Source organism: Lacerta agilis, chromosome 13 (genome assembly GCF_009819535.1).
Source record: "Lacerta agilis isolate rLacAgi1 chromosome 13, rLacAgi1.pri, whole genome shotgun sequence".
NCBI lineage: Eukaryota > Metazoa > Chordata > Lepidosauria > Squamata > Lacertidae > Lacerta > Lacerta agilis.
The window spans coordinates 5,666,168-5,685,597 of NC_046324.1; the positions used below are offsets into that span (position 1 = coordinate 5,666,168).

Below are 19,430 nucleotides of genomic sequence, written 5' to 3' on the forward strand. Positions count from 1 at the left end.
AATACAACTTAAAATGACAATAAAGGGCTAAAAGGGGGAGCGACAGATAGGAACTATCAAGGAATGAGAGAGAAGCACTAAAATTTTATTGGAAAGTGTGTGTGGGGGGGTATGTCCTTAGCCTTCTTTAGTTGCTTGAAAATCTCAGCTTAAAAAGTTGATCTGTTTTATTGGTTTTAATATCCTTGAGAGAAAAATGTAATTCTGAGCCTTGAGACTTCATAAGACTTCATTCTGTTCTGTTTCCTATTTATCAGAATTGGAGCAACCTGAATTTAAGGTAGAAATGGCCCCAACCCATCCATTCTCAATTGTAAACAACATTTGGGTTGCAGAAAAGCAGTTGCCTCTTCACTGATGTGCATCCCCTCTGCTCTTTCCTGAGAAGCTGATGGAAAGAAAAATTTTCATAGAGCCATAAGTGCTGCCAGATGCCATGGGGTACAAACATGCCATGGGATGTATTTCAGAAGCTACCCTAAACAAACCCAATGGAAGTGAATGGGGAAAGATGCATAGGTTTGTTGGTGCCCCATTTCCGCCTGTTGCAAGCGGATGCCCCCAGCAGGAGCTGCCTGGGGAGTGTGGCCATTGCCTTTCAAAGGGCTGTGAAGAGAGAACAGACAGCCATTAGCCATCTGGGGCCTTACTCAGGCAGAAGGATCTGTGCCAGAACTGTGACTTCACCTGGGAAACCTTTTGCCAGATCCATTGTCCAAGGCTGCAGGATGCTGTTCCCTGGGTGCTTGTGCTGTGTTTGCCTCTTGTAACGTGGGCTGACCATTTTGCACCTGCCAAAACCCAAGTAAGGTGTCAGGGCCAGAATATTACTGGGAAGGAGAGGAAGCCTGGCAGGCTTTTGAGACTACCAGCCGGTCAGACATAGATTGTGCCCTGGTTGTTGGCACATGTAGGGCAGTTCCAGAGCAAAAGGTTTCAGGGCAGCAGTTCTGGTTAATGCGCTCGTGGGGAGGAAGTTTTCCCAGTGTTGTTGTGCCTCTTTGCATTCAAGGTGCTGGAATCCAGGCCTCGTGACAATACTTCATTTCAGGCCCCACAGACAGACACGTGTGGGGTTGCCAGCGTTTTACTCCATGTACGTGAGCCATAGCCAGCCCCTTTGGAGCCTGTGCGGTGGGGGGCAGGGAGCTAGGGCCATGGGGAGTTTCCTGGCTGCTTGTGTGTGCCTGGAGTTAAGGCAGCAGTGTATAGAAAAGTTGACTTTGGAGGGTGAGGGCAAAGCAGCAACTACTCACCTGGGTAACCCAGAGGATTCCACAGCACATGCGCCCAGTATATTGTGGGTTTCTTTTTTTTAAAAAAAGAGAGAAATCCAATTTCTGCATGTTTTTCGGTTGTAATTTTTAAGATTTGTGTGCACGGACGTGTTTTTAATTAAATAAAAAAAATCTGGAAGTACAAAGAAACCAAACAACAGATTTTCCCTTTCCATCTGGGTTTTGTCCTGGGTGGCAGGATAGTTGTGTGTGTTTGTGTGTCTGTTCTCACATCACAAGCCCTTAAAGGAGGCGTTGCTGGCATTTATTTTGAGCACTCCTTGGTGCAGGGGGATGCCTCCTCCACCCCTGCCCAGGCGTTGCTGCTGTGCAGATGGAGGTTCCCATTGGGTTCTCTGCCCCCCTCCAGGAGCGGCACTTCTTGGTTTGTCCCTAGGTGATGGTGGTGAAGGGGCAGCAGCCTGGGGGCGGGGTGCAGGTACTGCTCACCTTCATCGTCCGTCTAACGCTCCTGATTGGCCAGCAGGGAGCTCTTGCCCACATCCAGATCAGTTGGCAGCGGAGCACTTTTTAGACCCAAAATGTGTTGGATACATTGTAGATACAGGTTTGAGCATGGACTGTAATGTAGATAACAAGCTACAGGTGGCTGAATTGAAATCAATTTTAAATGTGAGACTTTCAAACTTATCATGTGACCACTATCATTTTGTCTCCCCCACCCCCACCCCACCCTAAAAATAAAAATAAAAGAAAGGTCTGTTACCTTAATTTTGAAATGCTACTGGTAAATTGGGACTGAAGCGATATTTCTCCTTTAGCTTCATTTGGTCACTCAAGTAGGAATTCTGCGATAACTTAAAAGCAAATTGAATGGAAGTTAGGTTTGCAAGGAGGGGCTGGGGAGCCAAAACTTTTTCACCCACACTTCATGGTGCTAGACCCAAAATGGGGGGTTTTGTGTATTGTTGGCCTGTGCTTGTTTTGCTGTTTCCTCCATGTGTTTGGGGTTGTAATGGGCAGCTTGCTGGACCCCCCCCCCTCTTCCTGGTGCTTGCAACTGCTTCGCTCTCTGCCTGCAGAAAAGTCCCTGCTTCACACCAAAGTGTGCCATCTCTGGGGGAGGCAGAAGCCCCCTTCTGCCAGATAAGACCCCTGCGCAACAATGATGATTTTAGTTGTTCAGAGGGTTGCTCTCCTTGGCTAAAGGCGAATGAACTTGCACCCCCCCCCCATGTACAGTATTGCCAAGAATATATTTTGGACTTGGCTGGCCAGCCTGTTGGACTGTGTGGGGTTCAGCTATTGCACTAAGGCTTCTGTTGAACAATGGCAGGCACATTCCTTAGGATAAATGCAACAAATTTGACGGCCCACAGATGATTAAAAAGAGAGAAAAACAATGACTACAGAAAACTTTTTTAATGTGTTTCATTATTAAAAGGCAAAATGTCATGGAAATGACAGGTAACTTGTCTTATGTAGCAAATGTGCATTGATCTCAATGAGATGTTTCTATTTCTTATTCTCTTACGTGAGAATCTTACAGCAGGAAGAAAAAAAAAGAACTGTTTTGTTTGCCTCACCATGTTAATACATGACCACCTGATGTGCATGCGTGTTCTCTTGACTTACCTTGTACAGTGCTAGGTAGACTCTTGTAACCCACTCTTTTTTCATTATTATTATTTTTGCGCTGTATTAGATCTGGGTCTGTGCTAACCAGGCAAGCATAGCTGAATCACCAGTTAGTTACATTTTTTTTTTTTTACGTTTACTAATTCTGCTTAGTTATTGTTAAATACGTTACTTTCTCATTATCTTTATTGCTCTGGTGTTGGGGGGGGAACCCTTTTGGCATAATTTTTTTTCATGAGAATTCATGAAGTAAAGAATTTGCAAATAATTGCAATAAGCACTGACTTTTGAACTGAAAAAGAAGGAAATTGTTTCTTGGGCAGTGCAGCATCCGAAGTTTATATAAAGTCTTGTACTATACTTTTGTGCTTTCTATAAGGAAAGAAGAAAAAAAACACCCTCTCTACCTTTTCATCTAGTGCACAGATTCTTCTCTCTCTCTCCCCCCACCGCCCCGGTGTTTTGTTGTCTGTTGTACCTGCTGAAATGACAGTAGTTGGATATTGCAGTAGCATTTCAGTTGATTTTTTATTGAAAGTGCTCAAAATTTGTTTTTTTTAATGTTTTCAGAAACAATAAAACATTTTATATTAAGCCAGACTTGAAGAGCAATTTGTTACATGGACATGGGTGTTAAGAAATGCTGCAGGGGAGGGTGTGTCTCTCTGTAATGTGTGTGGGCAAGGGTGTATGCAAGACCTGTGCAAGCCCCATGGAAACATGCATTAAATGTGATTTTTTTAAAAAAGAATGGTTCACATTGACAGGTTGCTTTGGAGCACTCAAACTGCTTTGCCTATGATTCTGAACGTATGAAGCTGCTTTAGACTGTTGTAAACAAAATCTGCCCTTATTCACTTATGGGGTACACAAGAGCCCTTATAGAGTCCTTTGTAGGTTCTCCATCGGTAGGAGAAAATAACAGAGGCCAACCAGGGAATATTGAGGCGCAAAGCAGCTAGTAAGCCTGATCTTTATTAAAGCTGTTGCAACAGGCTGCTCCCCCCCACACGCAGGAGAGAGGAGGAGGAGGAGGAGGAGGAGGACCCAGAACAAAGGTGTGCCTGGCCTTATATAGACATTTAAATTGCCCGCCCTGGAGTCCAGGACCACCCTCAGAAACATTGTACCTACATCACAGAAAAGGTGGTCTACAACAGAAATCTGAGTGTGTTGTTTATCTCCTGTCTGGCAAGCTATCTGATTGCCTTTTCTGGTAGTCCGGCCATTCCTTTGAGATGGTAATTACTTAATTCCTGAGACAATGGGAAGGTTTTTTTTTTCATTTCCTCGCTCCTTGCAGAGAAACATTTGGTCAGTTCGGGAGTCAAAATGGTTTCAGGACTGTCTTCCTGTGCTGCTTCAGACATGTGGTTTATATATTGATGTACGTGTTTGCTTGGTACATTTATGAACATTTATTATATATATAAGACCTTAATTTTTTTATTACAAGACCCAGTCAAACCGCTGATTGGTCTAGCTCAGCGTTGTCTACACCTGGTGGGCAGTAGCTCTCCAGGGTTTTGGATGGAAGTCTCTCCCAGCCCCACCTAGAGATGCCAGGGATTGATCTTGAGGCCTTCTGCATGCAAATTACGGTATATGCTCAGTAACTGAGCTGTATCAAAAAACAGAGCCACACGAGACCACAGGCAAATATTTTGTTGAAAAAACTTGTATGTAACTTTCATAATGTAATAAATGAATATAAGCGATTGTAGGCAGTATATGAATGTAGGCAGTATATAAAATATAAGTTCATGGCAATGCGTCTGGAACGTCTCTGCTAAACCATAAAGCGTAATGTTCCCACGAAGCTGTAGTGGTGAAGAAGCTGTAAAAAGTATGGATTCCAACAAGGCTGAAGTGGACAGGACAGCGTTTCCGGGTAAAACATCACTGTTTCGATGTAACTTCTTCAGCAATAACATTTTCTAAGACTGCAAAATAATAAATATAAGAACATAATGTATCAACTAAAAAAAACCTAATGCAAAAAAACGTGTTGCCAAAAAGGTAAAATACAAAAACATACCCCATCTCCTCATAGCAGGCATGCTCAGGGACAGTGATCATCATAATATGTAAACACTGCCAATGTGTGGAAGGCTAACACACAGTTATTAAGCCGTGACCAGGTGTAACTAATAACAGCACTGTAAAGGTTCTTAAAAGATTTAAAGTTACAGGAGTGGGAAACGCCCAAAGCTGAGGTATAAAGGAAATAATACACAACCATACAATATTGTTGTTGTTGTTCAGTCGTTCAGTTGTGTCCGACTCTTCGTGACCCCATGGACCAGAGCACGCCAGGCACGCCTATCCTTCAATGCCTCTCACAGTTTGGCCAAACTCATGTTAGTAGCTTCGAGAACACTGTCCAACCATCTCATCCGCTGTCGTCCCCTTCTCCTTGTGCCCTCCATCTTTCCCAACATCAGGGTCTTTTCTAGGGAGTCTTCTCTTCTCATGAGGTGGCCAAAGTACTGGAGCCTCAACTTCAGGATCTGTCCTTCTAGTGAGCACTCAGGGCTGATTTCTTTGAGAATGGATAGATTTGATCTTCTTGCAGTCCATGGGACTCTCAAGAGTCTCCTCCAGCACCAAGGGATTAATATTAATACAATATTAATACAAGACTAATACAGAAATTAAAAAAAGAATATGTACAGGCAGGATTCCAAAGATCATAATAAATACACGAGGTGCCAAAAGGCACTACCCTGTTGGCATATGAAACTGAGAACAATGTTCCCCAAAACCCAGTACCAATATAATTCTTTTCAGTATGAGTGGTAAATGATATCCTCCTTGTGCGGGGGCAAATAACCTTGCAATGAACCCCTGGAATGTGAGGAGTACCCTGTCTGTTTGGGAAGGGACCTGATGTAAGCCGTTGATCTGATTGTGACGACAGACTAGAATGATTAATAGCACCTATACCCGCCAAATGCTGTGGCCGATGAGGTGAAATTTTGCCAAACCAGGGATAAACCTGGTCTGTATCGTAGTCTTTTGAATCACGAGAAAATTTACGTGATTTCCAGGCTAGAATGGAATCAGAGTACTGTATTCCTTTAATTGGGACTGCATAATGTCCATATGTTTGCGGATGGGGGAATAATCAAGGAATGAATCAATATGTTCCTGAATCTTAGTGACCTCAGTCAATGCATTAGAAACCATAAGTATGGAATCCATACTTTTTACAGCTTCTTCACCACTACAGCTTCGTGGGAATATTACACTTTATGGTTTAGCAGAGACGTTCCAGACGCATTGCCATGAACTTATATTTTATATACTGCCTACATTCATTTACTATATTACAGCAGTTACGTGCGAGTTATCTCGACTTTATAAATCGCTTATATTCATTTATTACATTATAAAAGTTACGTACGAGTTTTCTCGACAAAATATTTGCCTGTGGTCTCGTGTTGCTTTGTTTTTTGATTCAGCATTCAAGTTGCAACACAGGGTTTTTTAATTTACTTGTATTGCAGTAACTAAGCTGTGGCAATTCAAAAAATATGGTTATTAATTGGGGGAGGGGTATGGGCTGTCCAAAGACTGGAAAACTGACTGGAAAACCCACTTTGCACAGTCACAGCTCAGTATTTTCCTTAGCTGGTGAGACAGTTAACGGGGACTGTCCAACATGATGGACCAGGCAGTGCCAGATTACCAAAAAGGCAGAACAGGCACCGGCCTATGGGCCCCACGCCTTTTCGGAGCCCTACGACAACGGATCAAAATAATACAGATTTGATATTGAAAGAAAATTACAAAAATGTATTGGGAGATAATTTGTGAGCCCCCCCCCCCGATATTTCAACTGCCTAGGGGCCTCCACGGGATTTAATCTGACACGGACCAGGAAACCAAATTCTGCAGCCAACCAAGAAGCTCACTGAGTGACCTTGGAATCAGTCAATCTAACCTATCTCACAGGCTTGAGATAACACCACTGTGGAGGCAGAGCCAGATCCTCCTCTTTGAAGGTACAAGGCTAGGATAGAAAAGTAAACACCCTTCGAAAAATTATGTGTATAAGACTAGGTTTCCCCCCTTAAAAATGTCAAAAATTAGGGGGTGTCTTATACATGGATAGTGCCAAGGGTGGACTGGCGATTGGCTGCCACGAGCAGGGGGAATGCGTCTTATACATGGGGCGTCTTATTGATGGAAAAATACGCTATATATTTCACGAGGTTTTCACCCTGCACTTTGTTGGAAAAAGTTATCAGGATTTTCTTACAAAAACCAGTAGTAAGAGAGTTGCGGTCCTCGGGCTTGCAGCTAAAGCATCTTCAATCTTTTCCGACCTGGGAACCTTTTTTCATGGGCACCCATTTATCTGTATGGTGACTGACAGTGCTGCTGCTGCTGTGACCCACCTCAGAGCATACCAGGACCCAGTAGAGGGTCCTGACCCACCTGTTGAAGACCAGTGAAAGACCACGAAAACAAAGGGACGGGAGGGTGGCATAATGGTTAGAGTGTGGGGCTATGACCTGGGAGATCAGAGTTTGAATCCCCACTCAGCCATGAAGCTCACTGGGTGACCTTGGGCCAGTCCCTGCCTCTCAGCCTAACGCCCTAACCTTCCTAAAAGGGTTGTTGTGAGGATGACATGGGGGGGGGGAGAACCACCTTGAGCCACTTGGAACAAAAATGTGATAGCTAAATGTAATAAATAAATAAGTAAATAAATAAGTTGCCTCTGTTCCTCACAACCCACCCAGGATGGAAACAGAGCAGGAGAGCTGCTGGTGGGAGCTGCCGCTTGGCTGCAAAATAGGTCACTGCACCATTGATATTACTATTTATTAAACTTACTAAGACACCTTTGGGATGCGGGTGGCGCTGTGGTCTAACCGACTGACCCTAGGGCTGGCTGATCAGAAGGTCGGCGGTTTGAATCCCTGCGATGGGGGTGAGCTCCCGTTGCTTGGTCCCTGCTCCTGCCCACCTAGCAGCTTGAAAGCACGTCAAGTGCAAGTAGATAAATAGGTACCGCTCCGGCGGGAAGGTAAACGGCATTTGCGTGTGCTGCTCTGGTTCACCAGAAGCGGCTTAGTCATGCTGGCCACATGACCTGGAAGCTGTCTGCGGACAAACACTGGTTTCCTCAGCATATAGAGCGAGATGAGCGCTGCAACCCAAGAGTCGTTCGCGACTGGACCTAATGGTCAGGGGTCCCTTTACCTTTAAACAAAACAAAATAAAATAAAAAATTCCTTCCAGTAGCACCTTAGAGACCAACTACTGGTAAGTTTGTTCTTGGTATGAGCTTTTGTGTGCATGCACACGAAAGCTCATACCAAGAACAAACTTAGTTGGTCTCTAAGGTGCTACTGGAAGGAATTTTTTATTTTATTTTGTTTTGACTATGACAGACCAACACGGCTACCTACCTGTAACTTTACCTTTAAGACACCCTTGGTGTCCCCCCTCAAAAAAAGCAACTCAAGGACAAACAAACAAAAACAATAAAACCAGCATAAAACAAACCACACAAAAATCCAAAAGCGCACTCAATCCTTTTTAAAAGGCCAGATTAAAGCTTCCCACCCACAAATAACCAGAAGCTCAAACGCCATATCGTCAAGCTGAGCAAAGCCGGGCAAAAAGAGGACGGAAACGTGATGGGACTGAATAGAATTCGCTGGCCACGCCCACTTGTGGCTCCTCCCCCAGAACTCGGTCTGGCTCCTCCCCACCCCGCCCTAAAGAGGGGAAAAGGCGGGACACGGTGATGGGTGGGGCGCCAAGCCAGTGAGGCGGGCGGGGTTGTTGACACGAGCGGAGGCGATGTGGGAGGGCGCCAGCTCGCCGTGATCCAATCCCCTTGAGCTTCCCGCGGCAGCTGAGGGCGGCGCGGCGGTCTGATTGGCTGCGGGGCGGGCGGCCCGGCTTATCTGGGCGTGGCCAAGGGAGGAGGGAAAGCTGGGCTCGGCCGCCTGTCGCTCATCTTGCCAGTCCGTCAGTCAGGCGAAGACGCTGAGGGATTCCGGCGGCCTTGTGCTACCGGGGCCATGGCCGCCGCCGCCGCCGCCTCCTCCTCGCCGGGGAATGTGCTGGGGCTGCCGGAGGGCGATGGTGCTGCCGCAGAGGTGAGCCTGCGCTGGGCTGGCCTGAGGGCTTCCTCCTCCTCCTCCTCCTCCCTCGGAGGGTGGCGGGGGCAGCGGCCCCTGCGCCTTCTTCGTCGGCGTCGCCGTTGTCCTGCTTGTCCGGCCCAGGGCGGCTCCCTCTCAGTTCCCCCACCGCCGCCTTTGCTCGGGCTCCCCCTGGTGACGAGGACGGAGAGGCGGCAAATGGACCCATTTCATGGCTGGGGCAAAGGGAGGCCGGCCGAGCCTTGGGCTGGGGTGTGTGTGTGGTGGAGGCAGGGAGTGGGGATTAGCACCCAGGTTTCCTCCTCCCCTCCTGTTTTTCTCCTCCCTTCCCAACCCCTCTTTTTCCTCTTCTCTTCATTCCCCCTTTTGATATGGGGTGACGTACTGGTTCAAGAGGGGATCTTTTGGGGGGGCTGAAAAGGTTAATACAATGTTTCTTAAACTTAGGTCTCCAGCTCTTGTTGGACTACACCTCCCTTCATCCCTGACCACAATCGTCCTTAGCTAGCAGGACCAGTGGTCAGGAATGATGGGAGTTGTAGTCCAACAACAGCTGGAGACCCAAGTTTGAGAAACACTGGAGTACAACAAACTCGTGGTTGTTTGTTTGTTTGTTTGTTTGTAGTGTGTGTCTTGCTTCACACTAGAGGAGAGACTGTGGGGCAGTACTGGGGAGTGGTGTGTGTCTCCCCCCCCCCCCAATGTCTAGTTGTGGAGACTTGGGCCAGAGAAAGGCCTCTTCTTTTGCATCCTGTCCTGTGTGGGCAGAGGCAGGGTGTGGGGCAAAGAGAAGTGCTGAGAGCATCCACTCCCATGCAATGGGGCATTCAGTCTCCTCCCCATCTGTCATCTGTCTGCAGCCACTGGCAATCTTTAAAAGTCGATCAGGGGAACTGTGAGTGGAGTTTCACTTTTCTTTTCTTTTTAAAGAGGTTTTAATAGGAGCCCTCTTCAGAAGTAAATTCAACTGCAGAATTTCTCAGCCTTGAAAGGAAGGCATTCTGTCCATGCCCTGGAGACTTTATGAATTCCTATCTCTGAAAACTGAATTCCCCGTCTCCCAGGTTTCATCGACCTGGCTTAAAAATGGAGAGTCCCTTATCTCTGTTGCTTCCTCTTTTTCCCTGCTTATCCTTCGTTGACATCTGAGATTAGGTTGTGCGGGTTCCAGAAGAAGTGATCAGGTGAAACTGCTAACTAGGACAGTCTCTTGAGTGGTGGCAGCAGCCACTCTTTCCCATCGCAGGAAATTCCCAAGAATACATGCATAAAGTTCCAGCTTCAAAGCATACCTGTTCGCCAGCGAAACACCGCAATATATAAATACATCACAGTGTCTGAAAAAAGGATGGAACTATGTAGACCAGAGCTTTCCAAACTCTTGTGTTGCGACACATTAGTGTGTCGGCTACAGTGTATAGGTGTGTCGTGCAAACGCTGCCATGCTCTTCCTGGGGCTGGAAAGGGGTTAGTTTAACCTCCGGTTTGCTAGTAAAACTAAATTACTGTGTCACAAAATAATGTATGTCTAAAAAGTATGTCGCCATCATGAAAAGTTTGGAAACCTCTGATGTAGAGGCACATGTGGTTTCTGTAGTGTTGTGGTTCTCATCTTCTTGCAGTTGTGAGGCCCACAGATGCAAGTCAGGCAGAAACTGCCTTGGAGTGGGCCCACAACGCAGTGGAATGAGCACCTGTTTTTCATGCAATGGAGTCTCTGGTATAAAAGATCTGGGAAATATTTTGGAGAGCTGCTGTCCATTTAAAGAAGCAGTACTGTGATGGTGTGAGCTGGTCTAAGGTGGCTTCATCTGTGACTTGCTTTTGTTTGAATACAGTATACATTTTGAAGTTAAGTAATACCCCTCTCACTCCATAGAGGTTAGCTGCTTGTGGTTGTAGTGGCTCATATTTGGAATTGTTTGCCTTGAGGGCCACGTTCATCTGGAACTCCTCTGTTAAACCTATTGCATATGGGTGTGAGTATGATAGCTTCAGCATTTCAGGTGCATATGATAGCTTCAGGAACAAAGAAACGGTGTGTCTGTGTTAAAATTGCTCTCGGACAAGTACTTCTAAGAATTCATGCTTGCCTAAAGCAGTGGTGGCCAAACTTGGCCCTCCAGCTGTTTTTGGACTACAACTCCCATCATCCCTAGATAACAGGACCAGTGGTCGGGGATGATGGGAATTGTAGTCCCAAAACAGCTGGAGGGCCAAGTTTGGCCACCACAGGCCTAAAGAAAGGAAAATGTTAAGCCTGCAGTCCACACATATTGCCTTCAAAGATAACCTTATTTAAATGAATGGATATTACTTCTAGTTCAACAAGGTTAACATCTTGCTAAAATGATATGGACCTCAAAGCCCAGGGCTATTTGGAGGAAGGATGAGACTAGAGTGGATGAATCTGTCAATTCTGGTTTCACATTTTGTTCAATCTTGAGTTCAGTTTGCTATGTTTCCACATCAGTTTGCAAACCTTAAAAAAGAAACCCCACAGGAAAATGTTAAGCATTATTCCTAAATACACACATTTTTGCACAGCCTTTGCCTACAATATTCATTTCTGCAGGCTGTTTTCCCAAACATTTTGTATGTAATTTTTACTCATGGACACACTTCTGAGCATCATTTTTTTTCTAGGACATTATTTGTAAAGCATGTTTTAGCTAAAGAGCTACAGTGCAAAATCGGAAGAAGTGTGACTTTTGAAGAATCCATTTTGGTTTGGTTTGGTTTGGAAAGTACTAAGTAAGTAAAAATTCTCTTCCTATCTGTAGATGAAATACATTGTTGTTGTTCAGTCGTTCATTCTTGTCCGACTCTTCGTGACCCCATGGACCAGAGCATGCCAGCAACGCCTATCTTTCACTGCCTCTCACAGTTTGGCCAAACTCATGCCAGTCGCTTCGAGAACACTGTCCAACCATCTCATCCTCTGTCATCCCCTTTTCCTTGTGCCCTCCATCTTTCCCAACATCAGGGTCTTTTCTAGGGAGTCTTCTCTTCTCATGAGGTGGCCAAAGTACTGGAGCCTCAACTTCAGGATCTGTCCTTCCAGTGAGCACTCAGGGCTGATTTCTTTAAGGATGGAAAAGTTTGATCTTTTTGCAGTCCATGGGACTCTCAAGAGTCTCCTCCAGCACCATAATTCAAAAGCATCAATTCTTTGGCGATCAGTCTTCTTTATGGTCCAGCTCTCACTTCCATACATAACTACTGGGAAAACCATAGCTTTAACTATACGGACCTTTGTCGGCAAGATGAAATACATAGGATAAGATAAACAGGTTGTTCCATGCTGCGCTGGAGCAGCATGGCTGGAGAAAACTGCCCCTTACTGTATTGATACATGGCCCAAAACCAGTTTAAAGTTCAGATTGCGATAACGATTTCAGAATTTCTGAGCTGGCAATGTATCATGGATTCCGCTCGCCTCTGTGGTTGCTTCAAGCACCATGCATTTTTTCCCTCAGGGGGTTGCCATTGTTTCAAGCATGGCCTCCTCAGCTCTCCTCACCGTTTGCACCCAATCCAAATAACTTTATTGTACTAGCCATTGGCCATGACAAATCTGAATCAAAAATAAATACAAGGAAAAGGGGTGTTGCGCCCTGCAAGGCTGCCCTGATGCTCACCCACTCCCTCCTTCACTGCCAAGCCGTTGGCCTCAGGAGCCTGAAAAGGTGCTCACCTGCCTGCATGCCAGCACCTTTGCTTCCTTTTCCGGCCGAGCAAACGGGCTGCCTCCTTCCTCCTTGCACCGGGTACTGGGAAATGAAGGCTTGGCTGCATCCTGCGAGCCTCTGCTGGTGGGAGCAGCGCTGTCTCCTCTCCCTCACCTTCAGGACTATGTGGTTGATTGGCGGCGGCAGTCACCCAAGATGGACACTGCACTGCGGTGATAAAGAGGAATAGAGTAGCCTCCTTGCATGGAGGATGGCTCCCAGTAGTTGCGAGCATTGGCAGGCTCTGGGGAGAGGCTGTGGCTCTTCATTTGTGTGTGTGGTGGCATATGGCGTCCCGCCAGATGCACCCTGCCCAAGGCAGGACCATCCACCTAGCCTTGCCATGTAGCAGCAGAAACTGTGTGCATGGTGTCGCTGTGTTTAGGGCTAGGCGATGTATCCTTCAAAACTGCTTTGAACTATTCCACTATTCAGTACTGGGCTGCTTCTTGCTCCAAACCTTATTTCCACTTTCCTCCCCATTTCAAACAATGTGATATATTAGTATATCATGATGTTTGGCTGGTGATATATCACAATGTTGAAAAACTGATATCACCCACTTTAATTTATTTATCTGTCTTGTAGACAGCTTTACATTTCAAGGTAAATCTCTTAAGCAGTTCACATATTTCAAAATAAATAAGTATAAAAATACAATACAACTTTAACATTCAGCTAATAATACTCACCACTTCCACATTTTTAGTAACGCAATTAAGCAACGAAAACAATGTACATAAATAAAATCCCACAAAATCGAATTCTATACAAATCACCAAACAGCATCAAATACAACATACAGTATCTAGAAAATATCATAAATAGTCCAAAGAGAAAAACAAAACAAAAATTTGCACATAACCATGTTGTCACCCCAATGGCTCAACTATTCTCCTTAAACCCAACATATCACTCCATCCACTGAATTCTCACTTCAATAAAATATATTAATAAGCAACCAATAATTATGTATAGAAAGATAGGTCTGTTGAATAAGAACAATCCAATAACAGGAAACCACCCCAACCCTGCTCAGTTTTGGTTTCATCTCTCATCTGATGCACTATAAAACCTCATCTCCTCTCTGCTGGGAAGATTAACCTCTTCTCCACCAACAGACCTTCACCCAACGTTTTTGATGGGTTTGTCCAGAAGAGTCCTAGGCTGTTTTGTGGACATTCTCTTTTTATGTGGTGCACTATATTTCTTTACCTTGTTTTACTAGGTTCCTAAGGTGGGAAGGCAGTGCATCTTAGAGTCCTGTCCATCCCTCTCCCCCCAGCCCCACCTGTTACCTAAAACTGCTAGTTCATATCCAGTTTCTGAAATGTGGAGTAGAGGCGAAGTTGGCTTTGTGACTGCCGCCTGCTGGACAAGGGACCAACCAAGCATAGCTTGAGGATTTCTATATTATACTAACACACAGGGCTCGGTCACACTTCCGTTCATCCTGTGCCTAGAAAGCAGGAGTCTGACTGGTTTTGTGAACATCAGTCCGGAGAAAACCCAGTTTGCATTTGCTTCAATTCTGCAGTAAATAACAGGTTTTTCTGGTGGAAAATGGTGGAGCAAGCAAAAGTGTGGATGAGCCCTGAGTAGAGCAGCTCCTAAACAGAATCCTCAAACCCACAAGACCTTTCATTCTGCCCCATTTCCTCCTATCTTGCAAAATGCTCTACCGGGGAACTTTATGCTGCTTTCGCAGAAAAGACTTACGATAAATCTTCCTCTCTGTGCCTTGCTTTGTAATAGCATTTCCCATCCTTGTGTTTGTCAGATGTTTTGGACTTCAGCTCCCAGCAGCCCAATCCTGCATGCCTTATACACCCCTCCCCACACTATTTTGCTTTTTGCGCATACACTGCAAAGCCTGCTCTTGCACCTTCCATATGGTAGAAATCCTGGCACTCTGAACCCCTGGCTTAAAGGCAAAAGCTAGAAAATGCTTTGCCCTGCTGTCTTCTTCTGCCAGGGCTCCTACCATTTATCCCTAATGCTGCTTTATATAGCGTCCTTTATTTCCAGTGACCCCAAAGGTAAATCCAGGTTTGTACATCCATGAAGATTTACTAATCTTCTGCTTCCTTGACTGCTGTTCATTCCATGTGGCTGTTCATTAGCCACAATCCCTACCTGAACTGGTACCTACAAAAGCAGACATCTACTTATTGCCATGAGCCCCATAGTGCCGGCCAAAATGGGGTGGGAATGGTAGGATATGCGGAGGGGGTGGCAAAACTGGGGGTTTGGAGACTTCAGGTAGTGATGGAGAAGCGGGTCCTGTGCTGCTGTTGCCTGACACGTCTGTAAGGGATTTAGCTGGGCCACTTCCTACAAAATCCCAGGGTAGCCAGAGAGGCAGCTGACCAAACCATGAAGGCAGCTGAGTTGGAGGCAGAGTCACAGAGGATGTGCTACCGTCTGTGCCAGTGTGAACAGACACAAGCTCTCACTTGCAAGCCCAGGCTTCTCTCTCACTTGCAAGGCCAGGCTTTTTGTTTGGGGCCAGAACCATGCAACTGACTAGTCCTGCCCTGCACTTTAAAAAAAGAAAGCCCAAGAGAGACTCCACTTCCTCAGAGTATTGCAAAAGAACAATGTCCACCAACATTTGATGATCTCCTTCTACCGGTCCACAATAGAAAGTGTCCTTTCATACTGCATCACGGTGTGGTATGCCGGTTTGACAGCCATGGATAGGAAGTGCCTACAGAAGGTGATGAATACAGCACAAGATATTATGGGCTGTCCCATGAATGCGCTGGATGACATCGCAAAAGACCGTTGCCTCAGGAGAGAGAGGAAAATCCTCAGGGATTATTCACATCCTGGCCGGCACTTTCTTGATCTCCTGCCCTCGGGAAGAAGATACAGAAGCATGATTAGTCACACCAACAGGGTAAAGAACAGCTTCTATCCATGGGCTGTTAGGCTACTGAATGAAAAAATAACAACAGGGCAACTGACATTTGGGTTAGGTGGGTGTGCGTCAGTAAACGAGGGCAATTAAGACGTAAGAGAGCTGAGTAGAGGGTGCTCGTGTAATCTCACTGTATACAAGTTGTACAAGTGACAAAGTATTTCAATTTCAAAAAGTGAGAAGAACATCTTTGCTTATGTGTAGTGTAGCTATGTGTCTAAGAACTCTGCGTATGAACCATGTATCCTTTACTTAGGGCTGATGCTGAGACTAATGATTTTATCAATAAAGCTTTTGGGATTTCCTGTGTGGAGAGCCTGAATCTTTCATCTGAGGGTAGGAGCCTGAAGTATGTTTAGGTCCAGACGACTCTTCAGAAATTGCTTTTTAATTGCTAATAATCAGATAAAGGTGCGGTACTCTCAGGATGCACATCCATACCCAACATAAATGCAACATTTTGGCTTCCAACCCCAGTTGTTGTAATGACCAGTTTGATGCATTGCTGGCTCTGCAGTCAGTGCCAAGAGTAGGCATGCAGAGATTTTGTGGCAGCATACTTTCACTTTTACAGTTTTAATGTTCAGGCTGTGATACATTGCTCGGTTCCACAGAAACAGCATCATCAGAAAATGTGTGGAAGTGGCTTCGTCATGTAGAACTGGCACAGTGCCAGGACAACACAGCACATCAAAGGTGGTGATAGTAAGAAACTGGAACATTTCTGGCTTGAAAAGTTACAGAATATTTGCTAGACACTATGGGCCATGCATAGATTGCTATGGGTGTGACTGTCCTGAAAGTTTTGATTGCACAAACCAACTTGAAAGCGGCAGAATACAAACGATCCTCTTAATGTGATTGGGATGGACATAAATGCGGCCGCATTCAAGTTGAAAGCATATTCTGTTATATCTCTGGTAAAACTGTGAGGAGGGAGCAGGTGGAAGGAATTCTGGAAAGTAAAATAACATATGTCTAAGTATCTTGTGTTTTTCTGTTTGGCTTGGATATTCTGCTTCACGATCAAATTACATAAGATCTCTAATAAGAGACAGTTCCTCTGAAGGCTGTTCAGGGTCATTTGCAAAGTGTTGAATGGCACGCTTGATGCTTCATGTGTTCAGCTTAATAACTGAATCTTAGTGTATTGAAGGGGGGGAAATCTATTAATAGTAGCTTATGTCCTTCCTACTCCAGTGGCTCTTGACTCTGGATTTCTTGCATTTTGTATGCCAGCCAATGCAAGTTATCTCGCATTTCTTGGAGTTGTTGATCCAGCAGCTCAAAAAATCCATCTTAGTGCGAGTTGCCACATAACTGTGTATTTCTGTGCAAGCTATGCTCATCTTTAACCACAGCCCACTGGAGACTAATTTTGGTTTTCCTGAGTGTCCTTTTAAAAAAACATTCTACCAGAAAAAAATCACTTTCACTTCAAAAGTTCTGAATGTTATTTGGTCAATATCTTTAGTTAGCTAAAAATCCCACTTGTATTCCAACTTCAACCAGTTCTAGCTGAGCAGATAAATTTTGTCATTTTAAACACACACCCCCACCCAAACAATCACTTGTCATTTGCTTTCTTCATGCTTCTTTGGAAGCACAGCTGCATTCCTGAACCCACCTTAATCCATCTTCTTTTCAATCCAACACACTGGGCCTGATTAAGAATGGGCAAGCCTTTAAATGATGCTTGGGCCCATGATGTCCACAACCATCTGTTTCAGCTGAATTAGGCCCTAATAGAGTGGCAACTAGGTTCCCACTAGATTGCTGAAAGGAGGCATATGAGGATGCTGTGTAGCAGAGTGGTATTAACATCTAGCTCAGTCGGTAGAGTGTGAGACTCAGGGTTGTGGATTCGAGCCCCTGCATTGTAGGGGGTTGGACTACATGACCATCATGATCCCATCCAACACTACAATTCTATTATTATTTCTTGCTTTCCTGAAAAGGGATTGGGGCACTGGGAAACTGTGGAAGGGGAAAATGATCTTTGTTCTTGGTGAGCTTTGTCCTGCTGTGCACCAAGGAACATAGGCTTGGGGACCAAGACCTTGTCTTCCAGCTCTCCCATCTTAATACCCTGTGTGTTCTCGCCTTTCTGAAGACAACCATTTTGAGAGAGTTTTCCAGACCGGGGCTTAATTTTCATGCAGGTTATTGAAATATTGCAAACAAATTGTTTGTGTGTTGTTGTTTTTTTATCTTACTGGATTTCCATGGGAAATAAAAAATCTGGATTAAAGTTGTTGGTGGGGGGGGAGAGATGCAGGCTGGAATTGCATGACAAAAACATTGTGTGAACATTAAGAGAAATTTGCATGAGCGAGTCCTCGTCCCGTAATAAACACCCGTCTAGAAGTACCCCAAGTGTTAGTTGAGCAACCTGTGCAAAAGGTTCCGATGTGAAAAACACACAACTTTCTCCAGCCTGGTGTCCTCCTTATGTTTTGGATTCCAGCTCCCATCAGTCCCAGGCAGCACAGTTGGCAGGGTGGGGGGTCCCAGGAAGGATGCCTTAATGTAATTGGGATCATGAACTCAAACAATAGCCTGGAGTGGATAAGCTCCAGGTTTTGCTGTACTTCCCAGCTCCCAGCAGGCAGCATGGCCCGTGGTCAGGGAAGATGGGGGTGGTAGTTCAGAAACATCTGGAGGAGGGCCAGAGGTTCCCCATCCCTGCCACAACATCTGTCTTCGGAGCAGGATAACTGAGTACTCCCTGGGAGACATTCTAGAAATGGGGAAGGTTTTATGCTCTGGGAAGCTTTCCTTCCTTCCCCCAGTTGCCCTTGGGGGTGTGGTAGCGAGATGTGGCTGGGGGAAACCCAGCCAGATGGGCAAAGTATAAATAATAAAATTATTAATTTATTATTAATAATAATAATATAATAATTTATTATGTGGGGTGGTGAGCTTGAAGGCAATATTTACGTTGCTTTGCTTTCTATTTCCTCAAGCCTTAGGTGCACAATTTGTACCCTAGAGGGAGCACTTTCCCATAATTTGGGAGATAACTAATCACCATCGCTAAGACGAAAGTAGATATGTATTGTATAACTTAACCGTTCAGAACACTTAAGGTGTGTGTGCTGCTGATGGCAATTGAGAAGAGAGACTAACTGGGTTTTATTGAAAATTCTTTCTAGTAGCACCTTAGAGACCAACTGAGTTTGTTCCTGGTATGAGCTTTCGTGTGCATGCACACTTCTTCAGATACACTGAAACAGAAGTCACCAGATCATTAAATATAGTGGGGGAGTGGGGAGGGGTATTACTCAGAAGGGTGGTGGGAATGGGTGATAGGCTGATAAGTGTGGAAAACCTGTTGACGACTCTAAACGGCTGCAATTAGTCTTGCAGGGAAAGGCAAGGGGTGAGATGGCTAAAGATGGCTTTGTTATGTATAATGAGATAAGAATCCAATGTCTTTGTTCAAACCAGGTTTCTCCATGGTTTTAAGTTTGGTGATTAGTTGCAATTCAGCCACTTCTCTTTCCAGTCAAAGTAGCTGTCTTAATACAAAGAAATTTCAGAAATAGACTGGAAAGAGAAGTGGCTGAATTGCAACTAATCACCAAACTTAAAACCATGGAGAAACCTGGTTTGAACAAAGACATTGGATTCTTATCTCATTATACATAACAAAGCCATCTTTAGCCATCTCACCCCTTGCCTTTCCCTGCAAGACTAATTGCAGCCGTTTAGAGTCGTCAACAGGTTTTCCACACTTATCAGCCTATCACCCATTCCCACCACCCTTCTGAGT

General features: G+C 45.1%; 1 protein-coding gene across 2 annotated transcripts in view; it reads left to right on the top strand.

Annotated features, from left to right (window-relative positions):
- The first annotated feature begins 8,792 nt into the window (after positions 1-8,792).
- The window catches only part of NEDD4 (NEDD4 E3 ubiquitin protein ligase), a 46,111-nt gene continuing 35,473 nt past the window's right edge, over positions 8,793-19,430 (top strand). The window contains exon 1 of one of the 2 annotated variants that reach the window (XM_033166400.1): positions 8,793-8,998. In XM_033166400.1, coding sequence (XP_033022291.1) covers positions 8,921-8,998 — 78 coding nt within the window. In that variant the 5' untranslated portion in view covers positions 8,793-8,920. The remainder of the gene's footprint in view (positions 8,999-19,430) is intronic. The other variant, XM_033166401.1, reaches the window with a different exon arrangement.